General features: G+C 33.3%; 6 protein-coding genes across 9 annotated transcripts; 3 read left to right on the top strand and 3 right to left on the bottom strand.

Moving 5' to 3' along the window:
* The first annotated feature begins 86 nt into the window (after window positions 1-86).
* Window positions 87-1,314, top strand: LOC111678047 (cleavage and polyadenylation specificity factor subunit 4). The gene is made up of 2 exons (XM_023439281.2): window positions 87-306; window positions 364-1,314. The coding sequence occupies exons 1-2, from the start codon at window positions 204-206 to the stop codon at window positions 1,209-1,211; spliced, it is 951 nt and encodes a 316-aa protein (XP_023295049.1). The 5' UTR covers window positions 87-203; the 3' UTR covers window positions 1,212-1,314.
* Window positions 1,315-2,386: 1,072 nt separating this feature from the next.
* Window positions 2,387-4,020, top strand: LOC111678048 (protein-L-histidine N-pros-methyltransferase). Of its 2 annotated transcripts, none has more exons than XM_046953991.1 (4): window positions 2,387-2,609; window positions 2,673-2,779; window positions 2,906-3,149; window positions 3,209-4,020. In XM_046953991.1, exons 2-4 carry the CDS (start codon window positions 2,745-2,747, stop codon window positions 3,752-3,754), a joined length of 825 nt encoding a protein of 274 aa, XP_046809947.1. In that variant the 5' UTR covers window positions 2,387-2,609; window positions 2,673-2,744; the 3' UTR covers window positions 3,755-4,020. The 2 variants fall into 2 exon arrangements, with proteins under 2 accessions (XP_046809947.1, XP_023295050.1); XM_023439282.2 differs by having other exon boundaries at window positions 2,865-3,149.
* Window positions 4,021-4,942: 922 nt separating this feature from the next.
* LOC111678049 (60S ribosomal protein L12) lies at window positions 4,943-5,899 on the top strand. Its single transcript, XM_023439283.2, has 5 exons — window positions 4,943-4,965; window positions 5,039-5,084; window positions 5,150-5,223; window positions 5,298-5,478; window positions 5,599-5,899. Exons 2-5 carry the CDS (start codon window positions 5,048-5,050, stop codon window positions 5,802-5,804), a joined length of 498 nt encoding a protein of 165 aa, XP_023295051.1. The 5' UTR covers window positions 4,943-4,965; window positions 5,039-5,047; the 3' UTR covers window positions 5,805-5,899.
* Window positions 5,900-6,431: 532 nt separating this feature from the next.
* LOC111678007 (inner nuclear membrane protein Man1) lies at window positions 6,432-9,326 on the bottom strand. The gene is made up of 2 exons (XM_023439232.2): window positions 9,172-9,326; window positions 6,432-8,940 (listed from the first exon to the last, which is right to left on the bottom strand). The coding sequence occupies exon 2, from the start codon at window positions 8,918-8,920 to the stop codon at window positions 6,701-6,703; it is 2,220 nt and encodes a 739-aa protein (XP_023295000.2). The 5' UTR covers window positions 8,921-8,940; window positions 9,172-9,326; the 3' UTR covers window positions 6,432-6,700.
* A 604-nt stretch (window positions 9,327-9,930) lies between these two features.
* On the bottom strand, window positions 9,931-11,017 carry LOC111678036 (uncharacterized protein C6orf136). The gene has a single exon (XM_023439269.2). It carries the CDS (start codon window positions 10,871-10,873, stop codon window positions 10,064-10,066), a length of 810 nt encoding a protein of 269 aa, XP_023295037.2. The 5' UTR covers window positions 10,874-11,017; the 3' UTR covers window positions 9,931-10,063.
* Window positions 11,018-11,416: 399 nt separating this feature from the next.
* On the bottom strand, window positions 11,417-18,001 carry LOC111678013 (histone-lysine N-methyltransferase 2C). 3 transcript variants are annotated; one of them, XM_023439241.2, is made up of 11 exons: window positions 17,697-18,001; window positions 16,540-17,565; window positions 16,356-16,478; window positions 16,123-16,292; window positions 15,689-15,879; window positions 13,464-15,621; window positions 13,335-13,402; window positions 12,735-13,252; window positions 12,460-12,662; window positions 12,280-12,397; window positions 11,417-12,218 (listed from the first exon to the last, which is right to left on the bottom strand). In XM_023439241.2, the coding sequence occupies exons 1-11, from the start codon at window positions 17,770-17,772 to the stop codon at window positions 11,551-11,553; spliced, it is 5,319 nt and encodes a 1,772-aa protein (XP_023295009.2). In that variant the 5' UTR covers window positions 17,773-18,001; the 3' UTR covers window positions 11,417-11,550. The 3 variants fall into 3 exon arrangements, with proteins under 3 accessions (XP_023295009.2, XP_023295011.2, XP_023295010.2); XM_023439243.2 differs by having other exon boundaries at window positions 12,301-12,397; XM_023439242.2 differs by having other exon boundaries at window positions 16,356-16,475.
* Between the last annotated feature and the right edge of the window lie 863 nt (window positions 18,002-18,864).

The following is an 18,864-nucleotide window of genomic DNA, read 5'->3' as shown; positions in this document are numbered from 1 at the left end:
TATTTATTTCAATTACCCAACACTGGTAAGTAGTGTTTTTCTATTTTGTACAATAAAAAGGGTGGTGTATCATCACTGATGTTCACATTTGACAATTCATGTCTATAATTTTGACACCGGCTAGTATCTGTCGTTTTTTGTGTTTACAATACAATTGATAATTTTTTTCCAAAAACAAAAATATATTAAACAAATAATTAAAAATGGATATGATATTAGCAAATGTTAATAATATATACTTTAAAGTAGAAAAAGATCTAACAGAACAAGTGGGTGCCATATCATTGCCATTTTTTGGCATGGACAGTAAGTAATCAGAAGCTGCTCAGGAAAATAAATAAACATGTAGTTCACTCATTACAGAGTCGGTGGCAGCAGTTTGTCAATTTCTAAACTCTAAAAATGGAGTGGAATGTAGCAAAGGAGTGATGTGTCCATTTCGACATATACGGGGAGATCGAACTATAGTCTGTAAACATTGGTTGCGTGGCCTATGCAAGAAAGGAGACCAATGTGAATTTTTGCATGAATTTGATATGAAAAAGATGCCCGAGTGTTATTTCTACTCTCGTTTTAATGCATGTCATAACAAGGAATGTCCCTTTTTGCATATCGACCCTGAAAGTAAAATTAAGGACTGTCCCTGGTACGACCGGGGATTTTGTCGCCATGGGCCCCACTGTCGTCATCGTCACGTAAGAAGAGTTTTGTGCATGAATTATTTGGCCGGCTTCTGTCCAAACGGTTGGAACTGTAAACATATGCACCCACGGTTTGAACTACCACCAAGTGCTGATCTTAGCAAGGAAACGTTCCAGAAGAAAATACCTACATGTCATTTTTGTGGAGAATTTGGACATAAGGCGTCAGTTTGTAAAAAGAATCCCGAAAGTAATGCAGACCAAATACCAACGAAGCCAGCATCTAATGCTCGTTATCAGAATTATTGTGGTCCGAATAATTCGGGTCAACCTAATAATCAACATAAAGATACCCAAGAAAATCTTAGCAATGATGCTGGAAATGAAGAAAATTCCGAGACAACATCAAGTACTAATACTACTAATAATAGCAATGGGCCACCATATCCTAAGGTATCTAAGCCATTAGATGAAATCACCTGTTACAAATGCGGTAACAAGGGTCATTATGCTAATAAATGTCCTAAAGGCCACTTAGCTTTTCTTTCTAATCATCGTAGCCACAAATGATAAATTGTATTCACTTAATACATGTATATGTTTTCTTAACTTTAAGGTTATAATTTTTCAAGTTGTATTATCGTAATAAAAATATAAAAAAAAAAAACTATTTACCGAATTGTTATTCTTTGTTACTTAATTTGTTTGTTGAATATATCTCCTAAACTGTAAAAGATACAAAAACAGTTTAAAGCTTATCGTCGTTCATTAAAAAAAAAGCGGACAGGTATCCGGTAATTTTTTCAAATTCGGCCCCTTTAGGGAATAAACGGGTAAAAACTGTAATTTGGTACTTCTTTTGCACCCCATGTATATTTTAAACCAGAGAACATTAAAAAAATATTTTTGAATCCTTCATAACACGACGAATGTTTATTTTTGGTACTTTTTTATGAAACATTGTTTTTGGTTTATTAACTTATAGTATAAGTCTTATACATATGAATACATAATAACGGGCTCCCAATACGATGTTGCAACTTTTCGGAACAGATTTTTTGTTTCGTTAATGGGAAGGAAAAAGTACCAAAAGGGGTAAAAACGGGAAATTTGATTTTATTCAAGAAACACTAAATATGCTAATGGGGTGTTTTTCGAAACACCGGTGCAAAGTGATATTTTTGGTACTTTCTTTCTCCAACTGGTACTTTTTGAGTTTTTTATGATATTGAAATCGAAACAAGAAATTGTATATCAGGAAAACCGTTGTAGTTAGAATGATTAAAATCGTCAAGTTTCTTATTTATATTGCTTTTAGGGTAGCAGAGCACACTGGGTATAGCTAGTAAATAAACAATTTTATTTCTTTTGTTTTTACGTTATTGATAATTTTCATAATGCAAAATTTTTTAGAAACAGATTTCCTGCAAGGTGTTTTATATGGAGGATATAGTTAAATATCGGCTAATCCTCATAAGAAATCCTCATGGAGAAAGGATTTGTTTTTAATTTTTAAGAATTTTTTATTCATACCTGCATATATTCTCACACAACTTTTGAGCTTGCTCTGTTTTGCTGTTATAAACAATATATTTGCTTCCAAATCCCACTTTCTGATCTCTCGGATTCCGTTTTTATTTAAAATCGTTGAAAATTTAAACACTAAACGTAGTTGAAAACTTAGCCGGCTTACAGTCGATTTTAAGCCGCTGCCGACATATTTAGTGTCAGTCGCCGGCGCCGTTAATATTTGTCGGCGCAGGGCTCTGGTTCTAAATTACAAGAAGAAATACAATTTATTTGAATTAGTTTTAACAAGTAATAAATGCAGAAAAATGATTTAATTTGGACCGTTTATTCAGTTTGCTGTTAAAAAAGACTGTCAAATAATTGAACAATAATTATTCAAATAAAAAACTTAAAGTGAAACGTTTTAAACAAAAATCGATACAGTAGTACAGTATTTAGGTAAAGTTTTGTGTTCGTGTTTTTTGTTTATGAATTATTAAACGCTTTATAACAATAATATAGTATAAATTAAAAAAATGAATATCCATCCGCCAAGGGGTACACTAGCCAGAGCTATATACGCAAAGTTTCACAATGATTTTTATTTGGATAAATACGACACTCGATTGGTATGTATACTGATGTGGACCAAACCTTTCTTATCACTTTTTACAATATAGGTAATTATTTATTTTTTGTTATATTTACATGCAGTGGTATAGTATTAACACAGACCATCCATTTGCTTATCATAGCTCATTTGTGCCCTTAGAAGAACCCGATGATATTACTTTACAATGGTTGGAGAAAGCTAAAGATAGTTCTACTAACATATGGTTACACTTGTGGCATGCTTTTGCACGTATTGCTCTACAACTATTTATGACTCAAACGGATATTAATGGTTTTTTGAAAAGAGGTTCAATGTTTATTTTATCGGAACAACAATTTGCTCTACTGCTAAAGGAGGGTGGCTTCGATAGTGGACGACACGAAAGGGTGAATTAGTACAATTTCTGAATAAAATAAATGATTTTACTTGTTTCACTGTATTTCAGGTACGATTTGTTGATATTGGAGCGGGTGATGGTGAAATATCGGCTGTTCTACTTAAAGCCCTTAAAATTTCAAATGCCGATGTAATAGTAGATCCTTTTGCTACAGAAGCTAGCTGGACAATGCGTGAACGCTTAAAGAAACGTAACTTTAGTGTGCTAGAGCGTTTAGATGAAGTAAACAATGTTCAACTGGTGTCATGTTTAAACGTTTTGGATCGCTGTATCGATCCCATACAACTTCTTGAAGACATATATAACATTTTAGCCCCGAATGGACGTTCTATTATAGCTTTAGTACTACCTTACATGCACTATGTGGAATGCAATTCCTCTCATATGCCTATACGTCCATTGATGTCACATTGGCCCGATAAAGCCAAACAATATTCCTTTGAATCGGAGGCTGCCATATTCTTTCGAGTTTTAGAAAATATAGGCTTTCAGGTGGAATCCTGGACAAAAGCTCCCTATCTATGCGAAGGTGACCTAAGACAATCTTATTATTGGTTAATCGATTTAGTAGTAGTGGTCTCAAAAAAGTCCTAGCTACATTTTTAAAAGCAACTGAGTGTGTGTACTAAACGAATTTAACGCACAACCTAAACAAACCTAAATACTACATACAAGTAAAACAAATCTACATACTTTATTTCGATATAGATACTATTACTATAATTCTTATTAAATATATAGTTAGTTATATTTTTATCTTTATTATTTGATATTCTTATATTGAATGGCATTTAAATGTTACTTAACTGAATTTACATACACATACTTACAATGATAATGATAAAAGTAATTAAATCCTATATAAATGCGTTTATATATACAAACATTCATACATACATATATCACAAAGAGCCTTTGCTATCTACATATTTAAATAAATCTAAAAAATGTTATTGCCAAAATCTACACGATAAGAAAAAGAAAAACCACATCATTTTTAGAGTTGCTAAATGTTAACGAAAATATTGTTTTCTATAAAAGGGTGCTACAAAACTGTCTACTTAAAACTTTAATGAAATAAATGAAAACTTAAATACATAGGTTAATAAACTGTATAAATGAGAATAAACATCGTTTATAATAAATGTTTCTTATTAATTCCTTTTAAAAGGTAAGATACTTTGGTATTTTGTTTCATTCATAGTTAATTAATTTCTGTGGACTGTTAAATTTTAATTTAATATTAGAGTTCGTTCTGTTATAATTAAAATATTTTCAACCACAGAAATATTATAATTTTCTTTGAAATTAATATTTTAATACGAATAATTCTTAAGTGTGGTATAAAATTAAAAAAAAAAAAATTAAAATCCGACATTATTTTCCTATATGTACATACAAATCTAACACTAGTATTAAGAATACGTCTCAATCTAATCAAAGTAACAACAGAAGAACCAGATATAACTTCAAGACAGGAGACATTAGAAGTGCATGAGCAAGTATAAGTGTATTAGTCGCATAAGTTTTACGTTTTTATGTTTTTAAATTGTTTTTTAAATCATTTTTCATTTAAAATATTCAAATAGAAATCTAAGGATTTAAAATTTAAGCAACTGATAATAATTTAACAGACAGTCCGGTAACTTAGTTTTAGACTTTCGAAAATACAACACTGTATTATGGAAGATTGACAATCACGAAATTGTCAATCTTTATGTCAAAAATGAAACGATTGATGCTTGAAACGGAAATGCTTGAAAGTGACACTCGTTTGAGTCTTTTTGTTTTCGGGTTTTCAGGAGGTGTGTAGTATTTATGCACATGCTGTAATTTTTTTTATAAAAATTTATTAATTTTTAATTGTAAAAATTTTAGGTTAACACAATGCCGCCAAAGTTTGATCCTACTGAAGTTAAATTAGGTAAATTTAAGTGAAAATACGTGATTTTGTGAGCAAGTGATTAATTTTGTGTAATTTTTCTTTAGTTTACTTGCGCTGTGTTGGCGGTGAGGTTGGTGCCACTTCTTCTTTGGCCCCTAAAATCGGTCCATTGGGTTTGGTAAGTGTCATGTTAAATGAATGAATAAATGAAAAAAAACTTATTTTTTTAATTTTTATGTGCATTTTGTTTAGTCTCCCAAAAAAGTTGGTGATGACATTGCCAAGGCCACCTCTGACTGGAAAGGTTTGAAAATCACTGTCTGCTTGACCATCCAAAACAGACAAGCCACCATCTCAGTTGTTCCCTCAGCTGCCTCTTTGATCATTAAGGCTTTAAAAGAACCCCCACGCGATAGAAAGAAGCAAAAGAACAGTGAGTATTTTTATTTACAATCAAACAAATGTGTATGCATTTGTTATTATGTGCAATATGTATGTTTGTGCAATACACAAAACTAATTTATTATATTTATTGTTTTTTTTTATCTTCTAGTCAAACACTCTGGTAATATTACTTTTGATGATGTTCTCTCTATTGCCCGCACCATGAGACCCAGATCTATGGCTCGTACATTGTCTGGCACCTGCAAAGAAATCTTGGGTACTGCCCAAAGTGTAGGCTGCACCGTTGACGGTCGTCCCCCACATGATATCATTGACGAAATCAATGATGGCTCCTTTGAAGTTCCATCCGAATAAATAGTAATAAACAATTCTACTAGTTTTATATGAAAATTATAAAGGAAATGGACTTAACAATTAAAAGTTTATTGATTTTATAAGATGGAAAAAAATGTTTTTCATTTATATGACTAAATAATTGAGTCTAAAAGGGCTTAGGGTCGTGGTTGTCCATATACATAAATACTTAACTCTATTCAAGATATGGGTTACAGAATAATATATGACTGAAAATCACAGAAATATATAAATTTTAGAAAGCCTGGTTCTATTTAAATCTGAAGGTACAAATATACAAGCCACTAAAATTCTTTTGAAGTACATATTTTGAAACATGTAACGAAATTAGCCAAACCTTAACACCAATTATTAGAATCGTATTAATTTTTAAGAGTCAGGGATAATTGCATTTAAAATACCATTAAAGGTTTTTTGTTGCAAGGACAAAATAGAACTATTCTTCGAATCGAACAAACTTTATTGAACTTTGTTTAGAAATTTTGTATCCAATGAATATTAAACCCGTCTAATAACACTTTTTTTTTAAATTTGTAGTTTAAAAGTTTTTTTAGTTAGAAAATGTTGCTTACTTTCGTAACATCTATGTTATCTTCTTTAACGTAAAGTAATTCCCAATTTAGATTATTTCATGGCAAGTTAAATTTAACTTTGTTAAAACAGTTTTTCATTTTATTAAAAAAAATGATCGGTAACGATTTACAATTAGACATTTGTGTGTATGTATGTGTTAAATTATTCAGTATTTTTTCTTTTACAAATTTAAACATGAAATTTGTATTTATTTTACTAAATTAAAAAAGTAAGAAATAATATATATGTATGTATTAATGTAATTAAATGAATGTGCATTCAAGGCAATATTGAATAATGTAAAACTTGTTAGAACATTTCAGCTATTTCGAGTTTTTAATGGTGATCGGAACGATACTGGTCGAGTTGGGAAAGCGTACTAAATAACGTTGTAGGCGTAAAAATTTTATGGATACCAAACGATTATCAAACCACCAGCCATTGATCTCGTTGTGAACAATGCCAGCGTCTTTTTCACTTGCACAACGTATATAAACACAACAGCTTTGACGATCTAACTGAATGTCATATATTCTACATTGTGGTCCGACTTTTTCCAGAATCGATTCGATTATGTTTTGTTTTAAATCGGGCAAATTGGCCTCAGCCGCATCAAACATATGGCGTATTTTTAAACAGGGTGTTGGAGGATCGGATATTTTATTGACATTATCGAAAGCTGGACTCTGCCAATGTTTCTTCTTCAAACGGTGATCGGAATTATCCTGATGTAATGCAGATGTCGAGGGCGACGACGAGGATGCAGATGACATTGAAGTGGACAATATTGATTCGACCCACTTCATAGTTCGAAATTCTTCACCATTCTGTAGAATACATCCAAATTGTATGCGACTGTCGCTGGCTTCCAACTTTTGTAAAGCTTCATTCCAAGCCCAAAGCAAAGATTTCCGCTTATTTAATGGTATTAACTTGTCTCTCAAGTGATTGACTATTATTTCGCCTTGAGTTTCGTCTTTAAGCGTTGCACGATGTATTAATTCTTTTACAATTTCTTTGGTGAAATTTTCCACAGTTTTCAAACGGAATTGTCTGCGTTGATTCCAAAAGCGCCACATTACAAACACTGCACCCACCAAAAGCGCAACCAAGAATACACTACCAATTATTAAGAAAAAGCGTTGCATTTTATTAAACAATATGCACTTTAAGGGCAAATACGGTTTAAGCAGGCCAAATTGTATATCTTGTTTATAAATATCGGGAAGTTGTTGGGGACCTTCGCTACGTCTACTGAGTATTTGAATTTTCCACTGCGGATTATGTTCGATCAGGTAAAGAGCAGCGTGAAAACTCTTTAACAATTTATGGGCATCCGTGGTACGTTTCTTATACAGGTATTTCATAAATTCAGTACCAGTCACTTCAGGACTAACTGAATGTTCTCTACAGTAATGGGCTTCGATATTCGTCTGCAAAAGCTGTATGAGTTCCTTGTTCAAGGCAAGTGAAGGCCCCAACAACTCGTTGTCGATACAGTTGATAGAAGGTTTAGCTACCGACGACAAATCTTCGCACAAGGTAAATGTCGTGCTCTTCTCTAACATAGTACTGGGCATATCGGGTGGTTTGGTCATATACAATACAGCCAAGACTAGGAAGAATAGTCCTAAGCAGGTTATGAGTAGATATGGCACTGATGATTGCTTGAATTTGTTTTTAATATTGAGACGATTCCATAGATTATCGCTAAATGTACGATTTGGTCTTCTATTAAAGGATGAAGAGTAACGTGTGGGACTTCCGCTGTCCGAATCAGAATCAGATAGATAAAAATGGTTTGTTGTAGACGGAGTATATGGTGTATTAGTGTGGGATCTGCCAATTGTAATATTACGAAGTTTAAGTAAGCGGCTTACAACACCCGGCATTTCCTTGCCATTCCTCATAGGTGTCCTCTCTGGTTCACGTGAAATACGTGTGGTAGTATCAACTCGTGAGGCATTAAAATGCGGCATATCGCTAGACATAATCGGAGGTGGGACATATATTTTTGGTGATGTTTTTGGGCTAAGTTTACTAGCATATTTCGAGTTTGATGGAGAATTCGAGTAACTAGTATCTTCCACTGTTAGATGAGAAGACAATGGCCGATTGTTGGAATAACTGTCATAGTCCCTATTCAAGTACGACCTTCCCTCATTGGACAGATAGTAGTCTCTATTGCTGTTGCTGGAGACGGCAACTGTTGGGTGTTCTTGAATATTTTTGTTGACATTATTGTTTGTATATGTTGCTGCAGAAACTGTGGCAGCAATTGTCTGGCGTCTAGAAGGAGAGGCATTTGTTCGCCTTCCTGGTGAAGATGTCTGTTTTCTGGAGCTATTTGTTGACGACTGCAAACTTCGTCTGTTACTTCTTGATGATTTGGTCGCAGAAGAACCATTCAATACGTGATTTTTAAGTCTCTTAATCAGTAAATTCCGCGTAGTCTCTGTAACCGGCATATTAGGAAACCCATATTTCTGTAATTCCTGACGTAATTCCACGTCACTCAGGTTATCAAAGTACAAATCATTCATTGGACTGAATGTTTCAAAACCTGAAATTAAACAATGTTGTACGATTATTAATATGATTTACTACTCGCTTTTAAATTATTTAACATTTTGTAATCCTAATATTATAAAATGCTCATCTGTTTGCATCATTTTTTTAATAGACGCCACTTCTTGAGGCTTACTTCTTTATGTTTATATTATTTTTATGTTTATATTAATTTTATCAATCTGTTTTGTTTGCAGAATTGTTGAGTATAAAATAAAACACTCACCACTTAATAATGAAAATGTTTTATTTTAATTTTAAAAACACTAAAATATTCACTGTAATTTGGTGTTGTAAAATATTGGCTTGTTGTCTAAATGTCAAACAAAAACCTGCGCCGATCAAAATTTTCTGCATCGGCTTTTTATACGAAGAATGTCGGTGGCGGCTCACAGTTTTACCGCGTTCAATACACAAACACCTAAATTACTTAAAGATATTTAATTTTAACTTGAAAATTCTATAAAAAGTGCATTTTTGGCAAAGTTTGCAAATTTGTTGAAATGGTATAGATGTATTTTTCCTTTTTTGAAAAATTGGTAAATAAGGCATTTTGCTTATTCATTATAAAAAAAGAGTTAGATATATAAGTAGAAGTGTATAACCGATCATGACCTATATAGGCTAGGACATTGGAATTATATAAAATTTAGATATTCCGAATGATTAAAATTATTAATTTAAAAAGCCATATGTTAGAAGGAATTATTTTTAAAATTTGTTTATTAAGCAAAAGAATATAAAAGAATAAATTTTATGTTGCGTCGAATCTCATAGTCAGGTATTAATAACATGGTTAAGATATGGTAAAATCATATTATTTCATTTGAAACATTTTTAAAGATATAGGAATATATAACAATAGTTAGTACAACTTATTTTTATAAAGAAAAACATTGCCTGAAAATTATATCTTCGTTTTCTAGAAAGTTTCATCATCTTCAAACACCATTATTTTTAACCAATATAAATAAAATTCTCTAGATACATATTTAAATTAACAACGATATTTTTAATCAATAAACAATGTAATTAGCACAGCATAAAATTTATTAAATGTTTTTTTATATAAATAAAGAAATTATCTTTCTCAATAACTACATTTTTAATGTAATCGATTACTTTGTTCCGCTAGCAGTGCTGTTGGCTGTGGATGAGCAGCCAATTTTCGACGATACCGCCATTGTACCAGGTTCAACTATAGTGCTCGACTCGACAACTTCTTGATTTTGATCCGGCATAACCTTATCAACTACATGCTTATATATAAGACCATTGTCTCCCAAATAACAAACGGAGAAACCATCATACCACGATTCCTGACTATCGAATACTCCTTTTAAATCCCACAATTTATACTTCCAAAAGTTCAACATCACTTTCAAACCCGAAATGCCACGAACACGCCATCTAATTTTAATAGTAAAGTCCTCTGGATGTTTGGTGATCTTAAGAACTTCCAATTTGACATAAGCATACTTCAAGTGTCCCACTGTGCGTAATAGAGCAATCTGCTTAACGTAATGGTACAACCCGATTGTATGCTTTCCTGTTATATTATTTTGAAATTCCAAGTTTGGACTGTAAATTGAGTAGTCCAAAGGCTGAATGAATAGTTTTGGAAGTGTATCGCTCAGTACACTATAGGCATGTTCCAAATCACTGGCCGTGGGTGGTCTTGGTTGGGAAGGATTTTGTTTGTCAGTGCTATAAGATCGCAGTGATTTAATCTGTAATGCCTTTGTATTTAAATTTTCTCCGGGATTGCTTAAAACCGGCCGGAGATCTTGTGGATTAGAGGGAGGGAGTGACGGTAGTTGCCCAACAACAGATGAAAATCGTCTCAAACATATTAACTGCTCAAGGCGACTCCAATAATCTTTAATTCTGACTGAAGATTGTCGAAATGCCACTGTATTCGAATACATATAGTTCTTTTTTATTTTTGTCAGAAAGGAATTTTAGGATATATTTTATGTTTTTCTCTAAAAATTGTTGGATAATTTCTCAACTTTTATAATTCCGATTAAACAACAACAATGAAAATGTGCAGAAGAGGTTTGCCAATGTGATGAAACTCCTAACATATGTTTTGCTAATATAATGGGATGCCAGACTTTTGTGGAAATATGCAGGGTCTTAAACATTATATTTATATTAGAAAAGTCGACTCTTTAAAATTTAACACGAAATTATTGCAGCCGAGCAAAAAACGTACAATCGAGAGAGTTACGTCTTGCTTGCACCAATTGAATGTATTACTTCGTATACCTGTTTCCAAGATGTGCGTTGTTTTGCATTAATTGAGTGCTTCCGTTTTACATATCTCGTTTGAGGTAAGTAAAATTTGTTCGGGGCCCCAATTTCCTATATGAAGGTATAGGTCCCACCAAAGAGGGATAACATGGCAATTTTAGTTTTTAATACTTTAGCAGTCAAAAAAAGTAATAATAATAAATACACATTTAAAATAGTTTTATAATAAAATAGTTTTATAAATTTTATTGAATACATTACGCTTAATTTTTATTTCAAACTTTTGAATGCGTCACAACTGAGGACTATGATAAATAACGATCTAAATGTTGAATAAACATTTTTAGTGTTAAATGGTTTTTTGGTTTTCGTCAAAATCCAATTTATTTAAAAGATTTTGGCTGCCATTAAATTCATCTAACTCTGGATCAGCGTACTCTAGTATATTAAAATCATCACCAATTTCAGCTGTTAATGATTTAAGTATATCGTCATCATCGCCATCAGCAAAACCACCGAGAATGTCACCCAAACCGGCATTCTCATCGGCTTCTAATTTTTCTACCCCACTAGTCATGGGATCTTTAGAATCTGTAAGTTTAGACACTCCTGGCCAATTTTTATCCGTTAAGAATATGTCATTACGTTCGGAAAGTTGAAGAGCTGAATCTGGTTTGCTGGAGTCGAAGACTTTAGCTACAGCATCCATTGTAGGTTGAGGTTGTTGAGATTGTTGTTGTTGTTGAATAGTTTGATTTAGTGTGGACATGAAAGAGTCTTGTTGTTCAAGTTGCGTTAGAGATTTGTTGTTGTCGCAAGCTAATTGATTTGGTATTATTGAGCTCATGTTATTGTCATTGGCCGAACCCAACAGATTCGATTGCATTTTGTTTTGAGGATTATTGTCGGTAAAAATATTCATATCAAACATGGGTTGTTGTGGCTGTTTATTATTATTTGCATTACTATTGACAACGGGCGTAGTAGGTTCCGATCGTGAGTAGTCACCCATAAATGCTGTAGTTAGAAATGAAAATAAATAGATTGTAAGAGAGTATTAATAACTTATGGAAATTACCATTTTTATTAAATTTATTACTATAGGTTTCCTTGTTTTTAGCCTGATGCTGTTTCCATACTCTTTCCTGTTCTTGTTCCTTTAAAGACTTTTGTTGGAAATACATCTTTTCAGGTTCCTTTAAAAGTATCATTGGTTAAAAGATGGGATGGAGAGTAATAATGAATTATTCGTATTTACCTGTTGGGATCTTTTTAATCTCAAAACGGAACGATTATCTTTTGCGTGTTGCAAAAATGGAGCTTTCATTTCCGTTGACAGTGAGCGCCACTTTTTGAGAATTTGTTTGCAACGTTCATTCCAATTAGGATATAAATGTTTAAGCTCCGGATGTTGAGTGTTGGCATATAAAACAGCCGATATAGTTGCCATCTCACCCAAATCTATTATGAATAAAGATGGATAATATATACACACACATATAAAAAAGTATAACTATTAAGCTATGCAGTTACCTTCATCTTTTCGCATTTTTTCTGCGGTTTTTTGTGTTCCAGCTACAGCTGCCTCTTTGACCGGTTCCTCTAGTTGTTGCGTCATTTCTTGAGAGTCATTTGAAACACTTGTGGCAGTGGCTTGTGCCAGCATAACATCTCTTTCTACTTTTATTTGACTTAACATTGGATCTTCAGATTTTTGAGTTAAATACTGAGAAGGATGTTTATTTTGAATATTCATTGTGTTATACGGCGTTTGTTGATATTGCATACGCTGTTGCATTTGTTGTTGTTGCTGCAAATGCTGTTGCTGCTGCATTTGATGTTGTTGATGTTGTATTTGCTGTTGCTGTAACTGGTGTTGCATTTGCTGTTGGGCCTGTTGTTGTTGTTGCTGCTGCAATTGCTGTTGATTATTTAGTCCGATATTGTTAGCCATAAATGTTTGTTGCTGTATTTGATTATTGTTTTGCTGAATATGTTGCATATTCACGTTATTGTTATTTTGAATTAGGTTCACATTATTATATTGACCACTGAAAAGGATATTATTGTTTAATCACCAAATAAATTTCTAAACTTTTCATTTCCAAAGCTATAACACTTTAAATTGCTTACCCCATTTCCATTTTAATAGAATTCAATCCCATATTATTGTTTGAATTCGCAATAAAATCAGTTGGCATCTAAAAGTATTTTCAAATGAAATTCTTTGTTTTCGTACAATTTTAAATTATAACAACTTACATTTGAAACAATATCTTCAGTTTTTATTGCTTTTAAAGTTTCTTCAATTTTGGCCGATGAAATTAAAACATTTCTCTGCATATTTTGTGTTAGATCTGATTGATCCGTTTCCAAGGTGTTGGTGGTTGTGGAGGTGGTACCCACAGAAGGCATTGTTGTCACTGGTTTTGAAATTTCATTAACTAACTTTTGCTGTATACCAATTTTTACTTGAGGTTTGTTTTCCGGCCCTTGTTGTGTCATAGTTTGTTGTTGATTGGATGGAATCTGTATATTTGTAGTCGAGTTATTTGCTTCCTTGATGTTTGGTTTATAGTTATCACTGGAGAAACATGCGCCTGTATCTGATTCATCCGAGTCTTCAAATGAAATGCGTGATGATTCCTTATTATCTAAGAGTGGTTTGCCGAAGAAGGCTTCCTGTAGATATGATGGATATGATTCGCACAATTTGGACTTCATTTTTTTCTTAATAATTTTCTTCTTCTTTTCATCGGTTAGGGATGGATTTTCTAAAGTGCCCATGTAAAGCTCTTCATTTTCTTTGCGTATACCACGCATGCGCACATTGAAACCTCCAATACCAAGTTTTTGCAAATTACGCTGACGCTTTTTACGCAAAATATTTAAACCTTCTTCATTAGTGGAGATTGAGAAGCCTTCTGGTTGGCTGCCATCTTCGCCCAACCACACCATACCATCCTTATAGGTGGGAGTCGGTAGTTTGTCTACTGGTGTAGTGTTTCCATCATTACCATCTCCTGGAGTCGGCGTGGAATTGCCAGCAATTACCGAATCTATGGATGACATAATACCTGAGTCTTTCTGTACAACATCCGTACGTAATTTGCGTTTTCTTTTTATTTCCGTAGTCAGAGAGCGAATCATATTGAATCCTTGTTCGCTAACGCAAACGCCATCTATCCAGAATGTGTTGTCCGTGTTTTCGAAAGCTTCATTTATAGTTGCATTTGCAGAAGCGGTTGTTAGTGGAGCACCACTATTATTGTCTTGTATTGTATCATTGGCCGATGGTTTAACATTTGCCACTTCTTTCTGAGTACATTTTTCACCTTGTGACACCTTTGCTGGTTGAACTTTCGGTGTAACAATGTCCTTGCGGCATATTTTACAATGATAATCAACATCATTAAAAGCGTTAGCTTCTTCTTCATTTTTTATATTGTCGCATAGGCAGTGTGACCAGCGTTCACAACTACTACATTGTATGATTAGTTCATTTTCATTATACGATTGATTACAGACAAAACAAGCAGCTTGGCTTGCACAGGGTCCACACTCTAAAAAGCCATTAAACCAGGACGAGTTCTTACCCGGTGAATTGCGACCACATTTTTGACAAATAGCACACCATTTACATTTCCAATTACCATTAGGTACAGCGTCTAATGGTGGACTCATGCAGTAGATGTGGTAGGAAATATCACATTCGTCGCATAATATTAGCCTACCTTCATCATTCTTCTGTCCACAACCTTCACATACTGTGCAGTCTAAGCAACGCCAGCCCTTTTGAAGCATTGTTTTTGAAAGCGTTACATTGGCACAGTGTGGGTGATAACATTGGCCACATTGAACACATCCAATCAAACATGCTTCTTGGTCTGTACCTAAGGCACCACACATGACACAAATATCTTGCATGAGAATAAATTTGTCTTTAGCCGAACATAAAACCAATTTCTTTTCCAACGACATATCATCTTCGGAGCATTGAGAACTATTCAAATCACTACTCGTAGAGGGAGTTGACGAAGAGTTCAACATTAACAATTGTCTTCCCTTGCCACGTACACTACGTTTACGATTGAACTGACTGAGAATTCCCTTTCCCATAATCAGTTTACCCATTTTTCCGCCACGATTCAACTCCTTAAGACTTATACGTTTTTTGGAAATTTTCAACGGATCTACCATATTGGTATAATCAGCTCCACTGTCCTTGTCATAAAATTCCGCTTCCAAATCTCGCGGAAATCCATCAGCTGATGTGGTTAAAGAATCGGTGGAGGCAAAAGACATTAAATGCTTACCCGACTTACATGGTTGGCAAACATAATCATAATCTGGATTCGTTTCCTTTTTTACATGGTAAATATTTAAATCTGCTTCATCGTCACAAGTGCTGTGAACGAACCTAATGCATAAATTTGCGCTAATTAAAACAGAACTTAAAACAAAATTGTATGCTAGGGTATATTTACTTGTTACATTTGCTGCATTTCACCATTTCTTTATGGGAAGCTGCTCGGTATGCCTTATGGCAAATAGGACACGAAAAACCTTTATTACGTTGTTGATAACAAGAATCACAAATCGTGTAGTGACAATGCCATCTAGAGGAAGCGCCAGCGCCTGGTGTGCGAGCACCGCAGTCACTACATACTCGACAGCGCTACATAATAACACAAAAATATTTTTTATATTCTAAGAAAAAGTATGTACTTTTTATGAAAACCCAAAAATCATGTGCATTCAATAATTACACATTAATAATTTATGGTTAGTTTTAAAACCACACCAATTGAAAAATCCCTTATATTTCCGCCCAAAATTGATTTTTAAATCAACGCTACATACAAACAAAATCGGTTGTAACTTCCCCTAATAATAGAGTATTTTAAACAAAAAAACTTACGTTGCATTTCCAGCCATACTTGGGTACAGATGATATAATGGGTCTCAAACATGTAGTATGGTATATTTTTTGACATTGCTCACATTTAACAGAACGATTTTCATTGTTTTCCGTTTGACGACAAATTAAACATTTACAACATTGCGAACAATTCCAGCCAGATCGAGAATCTGTTAGACAAAATAATGTATTTCTCCCCCTTAAAAAAACTCATAAAAAATCTATAAGCTTACCAGGAAAGTTTGCTAATCCTATACAATTAGTGTGGTAATGAGCGCCACAGCTACAACACATTATAAGTTTTGCTATGTCTCCCAAACCGCAGCATTGGCGACACTCAATATTGGTATCCACTGCTAAAGTTGATAATAAATTATTTTTAAGTTCTATTAAAATTCATTTAGAATATGTGATTACCTATAAATGGTACTTGACTTATATGTTCAACGCAAAATGCTTGAAAAGATTCAATTATAAGAAAACATCCAGCCGCAGCAGCACATGGCAAATGATAGTTTTTCTGACAACTCATGCGACAGTTTATACTGGCACCATACCGCAAACAGAATGAACATTTACGAGTAATACTTTTGGACACCATTTCCTCAAAATTCGGCACAAAATCTTCCTCGATGCGTTTCAGTTGCAGTGACCACATAGCACACATACTATGAATGTATACGAAACATCCCTCAAAAATAATATTCTCAAGGGAAGGCACTTCATCATGACCTACATTATCTAATTCATTTACACATTCATTATTAACAGTAACTTTTGTCTTGATGGTAGACAATGCCTTTTTGCGACCACTATCTGTGCTGTTCTCTTGATTTTCGTCTTGAGTTTTTAATATTTCGGATGTTGAGGCGAAAGCGGTTTTTAAAGTTTCTCCATTGACAGTAATCTTTAGCATGTCGCCCTGTCCTAGTGAACTACGTTCACATAAATTGCATAAAATGCATACTTTTCCAGGATATTTTTCAGCAAAATAAGGCAATTCCTCATTGTGGACGGTCGTCACCGTTGCTGGTTTGTTAGATGTTGATTCTTCGGCAAACCCCATGTTTGGACTTTCAATCACAAACGTATTCAGATATGTCGATTGAGTAAATGGATCTTTAATCGGTTTCTTTTTTGTTTGTTGTAATTGTTGCTTTGTTGGTGCACGAAACGATAACAGTGGATTTTCTTTTCGTGGACGTCCCGGGCCACGTTTCGAGTTAATTGAGGGTTTATCTTCCGCTATAGGCAAAATAGGATCATTTCCCAGTAATGATGTAAACGAGCTGTTGGAAAAAAATGTGTTGGCACAGCTACTGCCCGCACTAGTAGTTGTATTGCACTGTTTGAGTAGGATATTAATATTATTTGTTTGTATTAGATCTTCATTTAACAGAGATGATGATGGTGACCCAGCATCTCCCAACTCAGAAGTAGGTGCTATTTACAAAGATGTGTGAAATGAAATGATATATGAATAATTTACAAATGGAAAATGATCATTGTTGCATTCATGGCATGATAGCAATTACACATACATACATATAAAAAGAAGTAAAATTGCTACAAACCCGATGACTGCTGGTTGCTGAAATTGGTCAATTCATACTCATCAATATCCAAATCTAATCCAATCTCCAAATCCATATCACATTTGATGCTTGTTGTTTAAAACATTTTAATCGAACCACGTAAAAAATAAAATATTCACAAATATATCTATGCAAACGAAGAACTTAACAAATTAAAAACCAACGCGCTTCTATTTTGGTAATACTTTAAATATCAATACAATTAAAAATTAATTACAGATATTCCTTTAAGATTATCACAAATATTTTCCTTCTACAACTTTAAAACAATTACAAAGCCACAGAACCCTGCGACGACAAATATTAACGGCGGCGGCGGCTAACACGAATCAACTGTAAGCCGGCCAAGTTTTCAACTACGTTTTGTTTTTAAAATTTTAACGATTTTGAATAAAAGCGGAAACCGATGGATTAAAAAGTGGGATTTTGGAAACAAATATTTTAAATATCAGGATTATTGACCAGAGTAGAAAATTTTTCTATTCACGAATACTATTTTATGTATGTATTTCTGTAGATATACAACTTATTTTCACGTCATTTATTTTTAAATTCACGAGAACTAATATTATTTCAACTCTTCATTTTTATACCGTTCACCAGGGTGCACTTACAAGGTAAAGTCAATTCTAAAGAAACAAAAAAGTAGATACTTATGGAAAAAATACATACTGCCACTGTACTTTTTATATTTACCTTCCAAAAAGAAAATTCCACATATCCAAATATTCTTCACTTAAAATAAATATGTGTATTATGAAATACATTTTATAAACATTTTATATGAATGGAAAAAACTGTTTTTAGTAGAATTTTTATTATCACTTAATATAAATTTACATTAAATATATTGAATAAAATAATATTAAATAAACAATGTCCTAAAAATGGAATATGACAACTCTAACTGGAGTACTCTGACAGTTGTCTATCTCAAATAAAAAATGAGTGATCAGCTGTTGCCTTGTGAGTGCATCCTAATGTATGTACATGCATAACTTCCGGTCAGTTAGAGGACTGTGCAGCGGATATATTGCAATAAAAATTAAAAAAAGTCCCGTTTTAATTAGTATTGGAGATGTTATAACAGCGCGAAAGATCTTTATATTTTTTAAATTAATTATGCTGTTTAAAAGTCTAATCTTTA

The sequence above is a fragment of the Lucilia cuprina genome, chromosome 6 (assembly GCF_022045245.1).
Source record: "Lucilia cuprina isolate Lc7/37 chromosome 6, ASM2204524v1, whole genome shotgun sequence".
Lineage (NCBI taxonomy): Eukaryota > Metazoa > Arthropoda > Insecta > Diptera > Calliphoridae > Lucilia > Lucilia cuprina.
This window is presented reverse-complemented; position numbering and strand designations above follow the sequence as displayed.

Excerpts from the sequence above, each read along its gene's own strand:
- LOC111678047 (XM_023439281.2), top strand. The coding sequence starts at position 204 with ATGGATATGATATTAGCAAATGTTAATAATATATACTTTAAAGTAGAA. Across the intron at positions 307-363 it reads GCCATTTTTTGGCATGGACA|AGTCGGTGGCAGCAGTTTGT; the intron begins GTAAGTAATCAG and ends CACTCATTACAG.
- LOC111678048 (XM_023439282.2), top strand. The coding sequence starts at position 2,687 with ATGAATATCCATCCGCCAAGGGGTACACTAGCCAGAGCTATATACGCA. Across the intron at positions 2,780-2,864 it reads ATAAATACGACACTCGATTG|TGGTATAGTATTAACACAGA; the intron begins GTATGTATACTG and ends ATTTACATGCAG. Across the intron at positions 3,150-3,208 it reads ATAGTGGACGACACGAAAGG|GTACGATTTGTTGATATTGG; the intron begins GTGAATTAGTAC and ends ACTGTATTTCAG.
- LOC111678049 (XM_023439283.2), top strand. The coding sequence starts at position 5,048 with ATGCCGCCAAAGTTTGATCCTACTGAAGTTAAATTAG. Across the intron at positions 5,085-5,149 it reads TCCTACTGAAGTTAAATTAG|TTTACTTGCGCTGTGTTGGC; the intron begins GTAAATTTAAGT and ends ATTTTTCTTTAG. Across the intron at positions 5,479-5,598 it reads TAGAAAGAAGCAAAAGAACA|TCAAACACTCTGGTAATATT; the intron begins GTGAGTATTTTT and ends TTTATCTTCTAG.
- LOC111678007 (XM_023439232.2), bottom strand. The coding sequence starts at position 8,920 with ATGAATGATTTGTACTTTGATAACCTGAGTGACGTGGAATTACGTCAG.
- LOC111678036 (XM_023439269.2), bottom strand. The coding sequence starts at position 10,873 with ATGTATTCGAATACAGTGGCATTTCGACAATCTTCAGTCAGAATTAAA.
- LOC111678013 (XM_023439241.2), bottom strand. The coding sequence starts at position 17,772 with ATGGATTTGGAGATTGGATTAGATTTGGATATTGATGAGTATGAATTG. Across the intron at positions 15,622-15,688 it reads AAATGCAGCAAATGTAACAA|GTTCGTTCACAGCACTTGTG; the intron begins GTAAATATACCC and ends TTTATGCATTAG. Across the intron at positions 12,398-12,459 it reads GATTAAAAAGATCCCAACAG|GAACCTGAAAAGATGTATTT; the intron begins GTAAATACGAAT and ends ATACTTTTAAAG.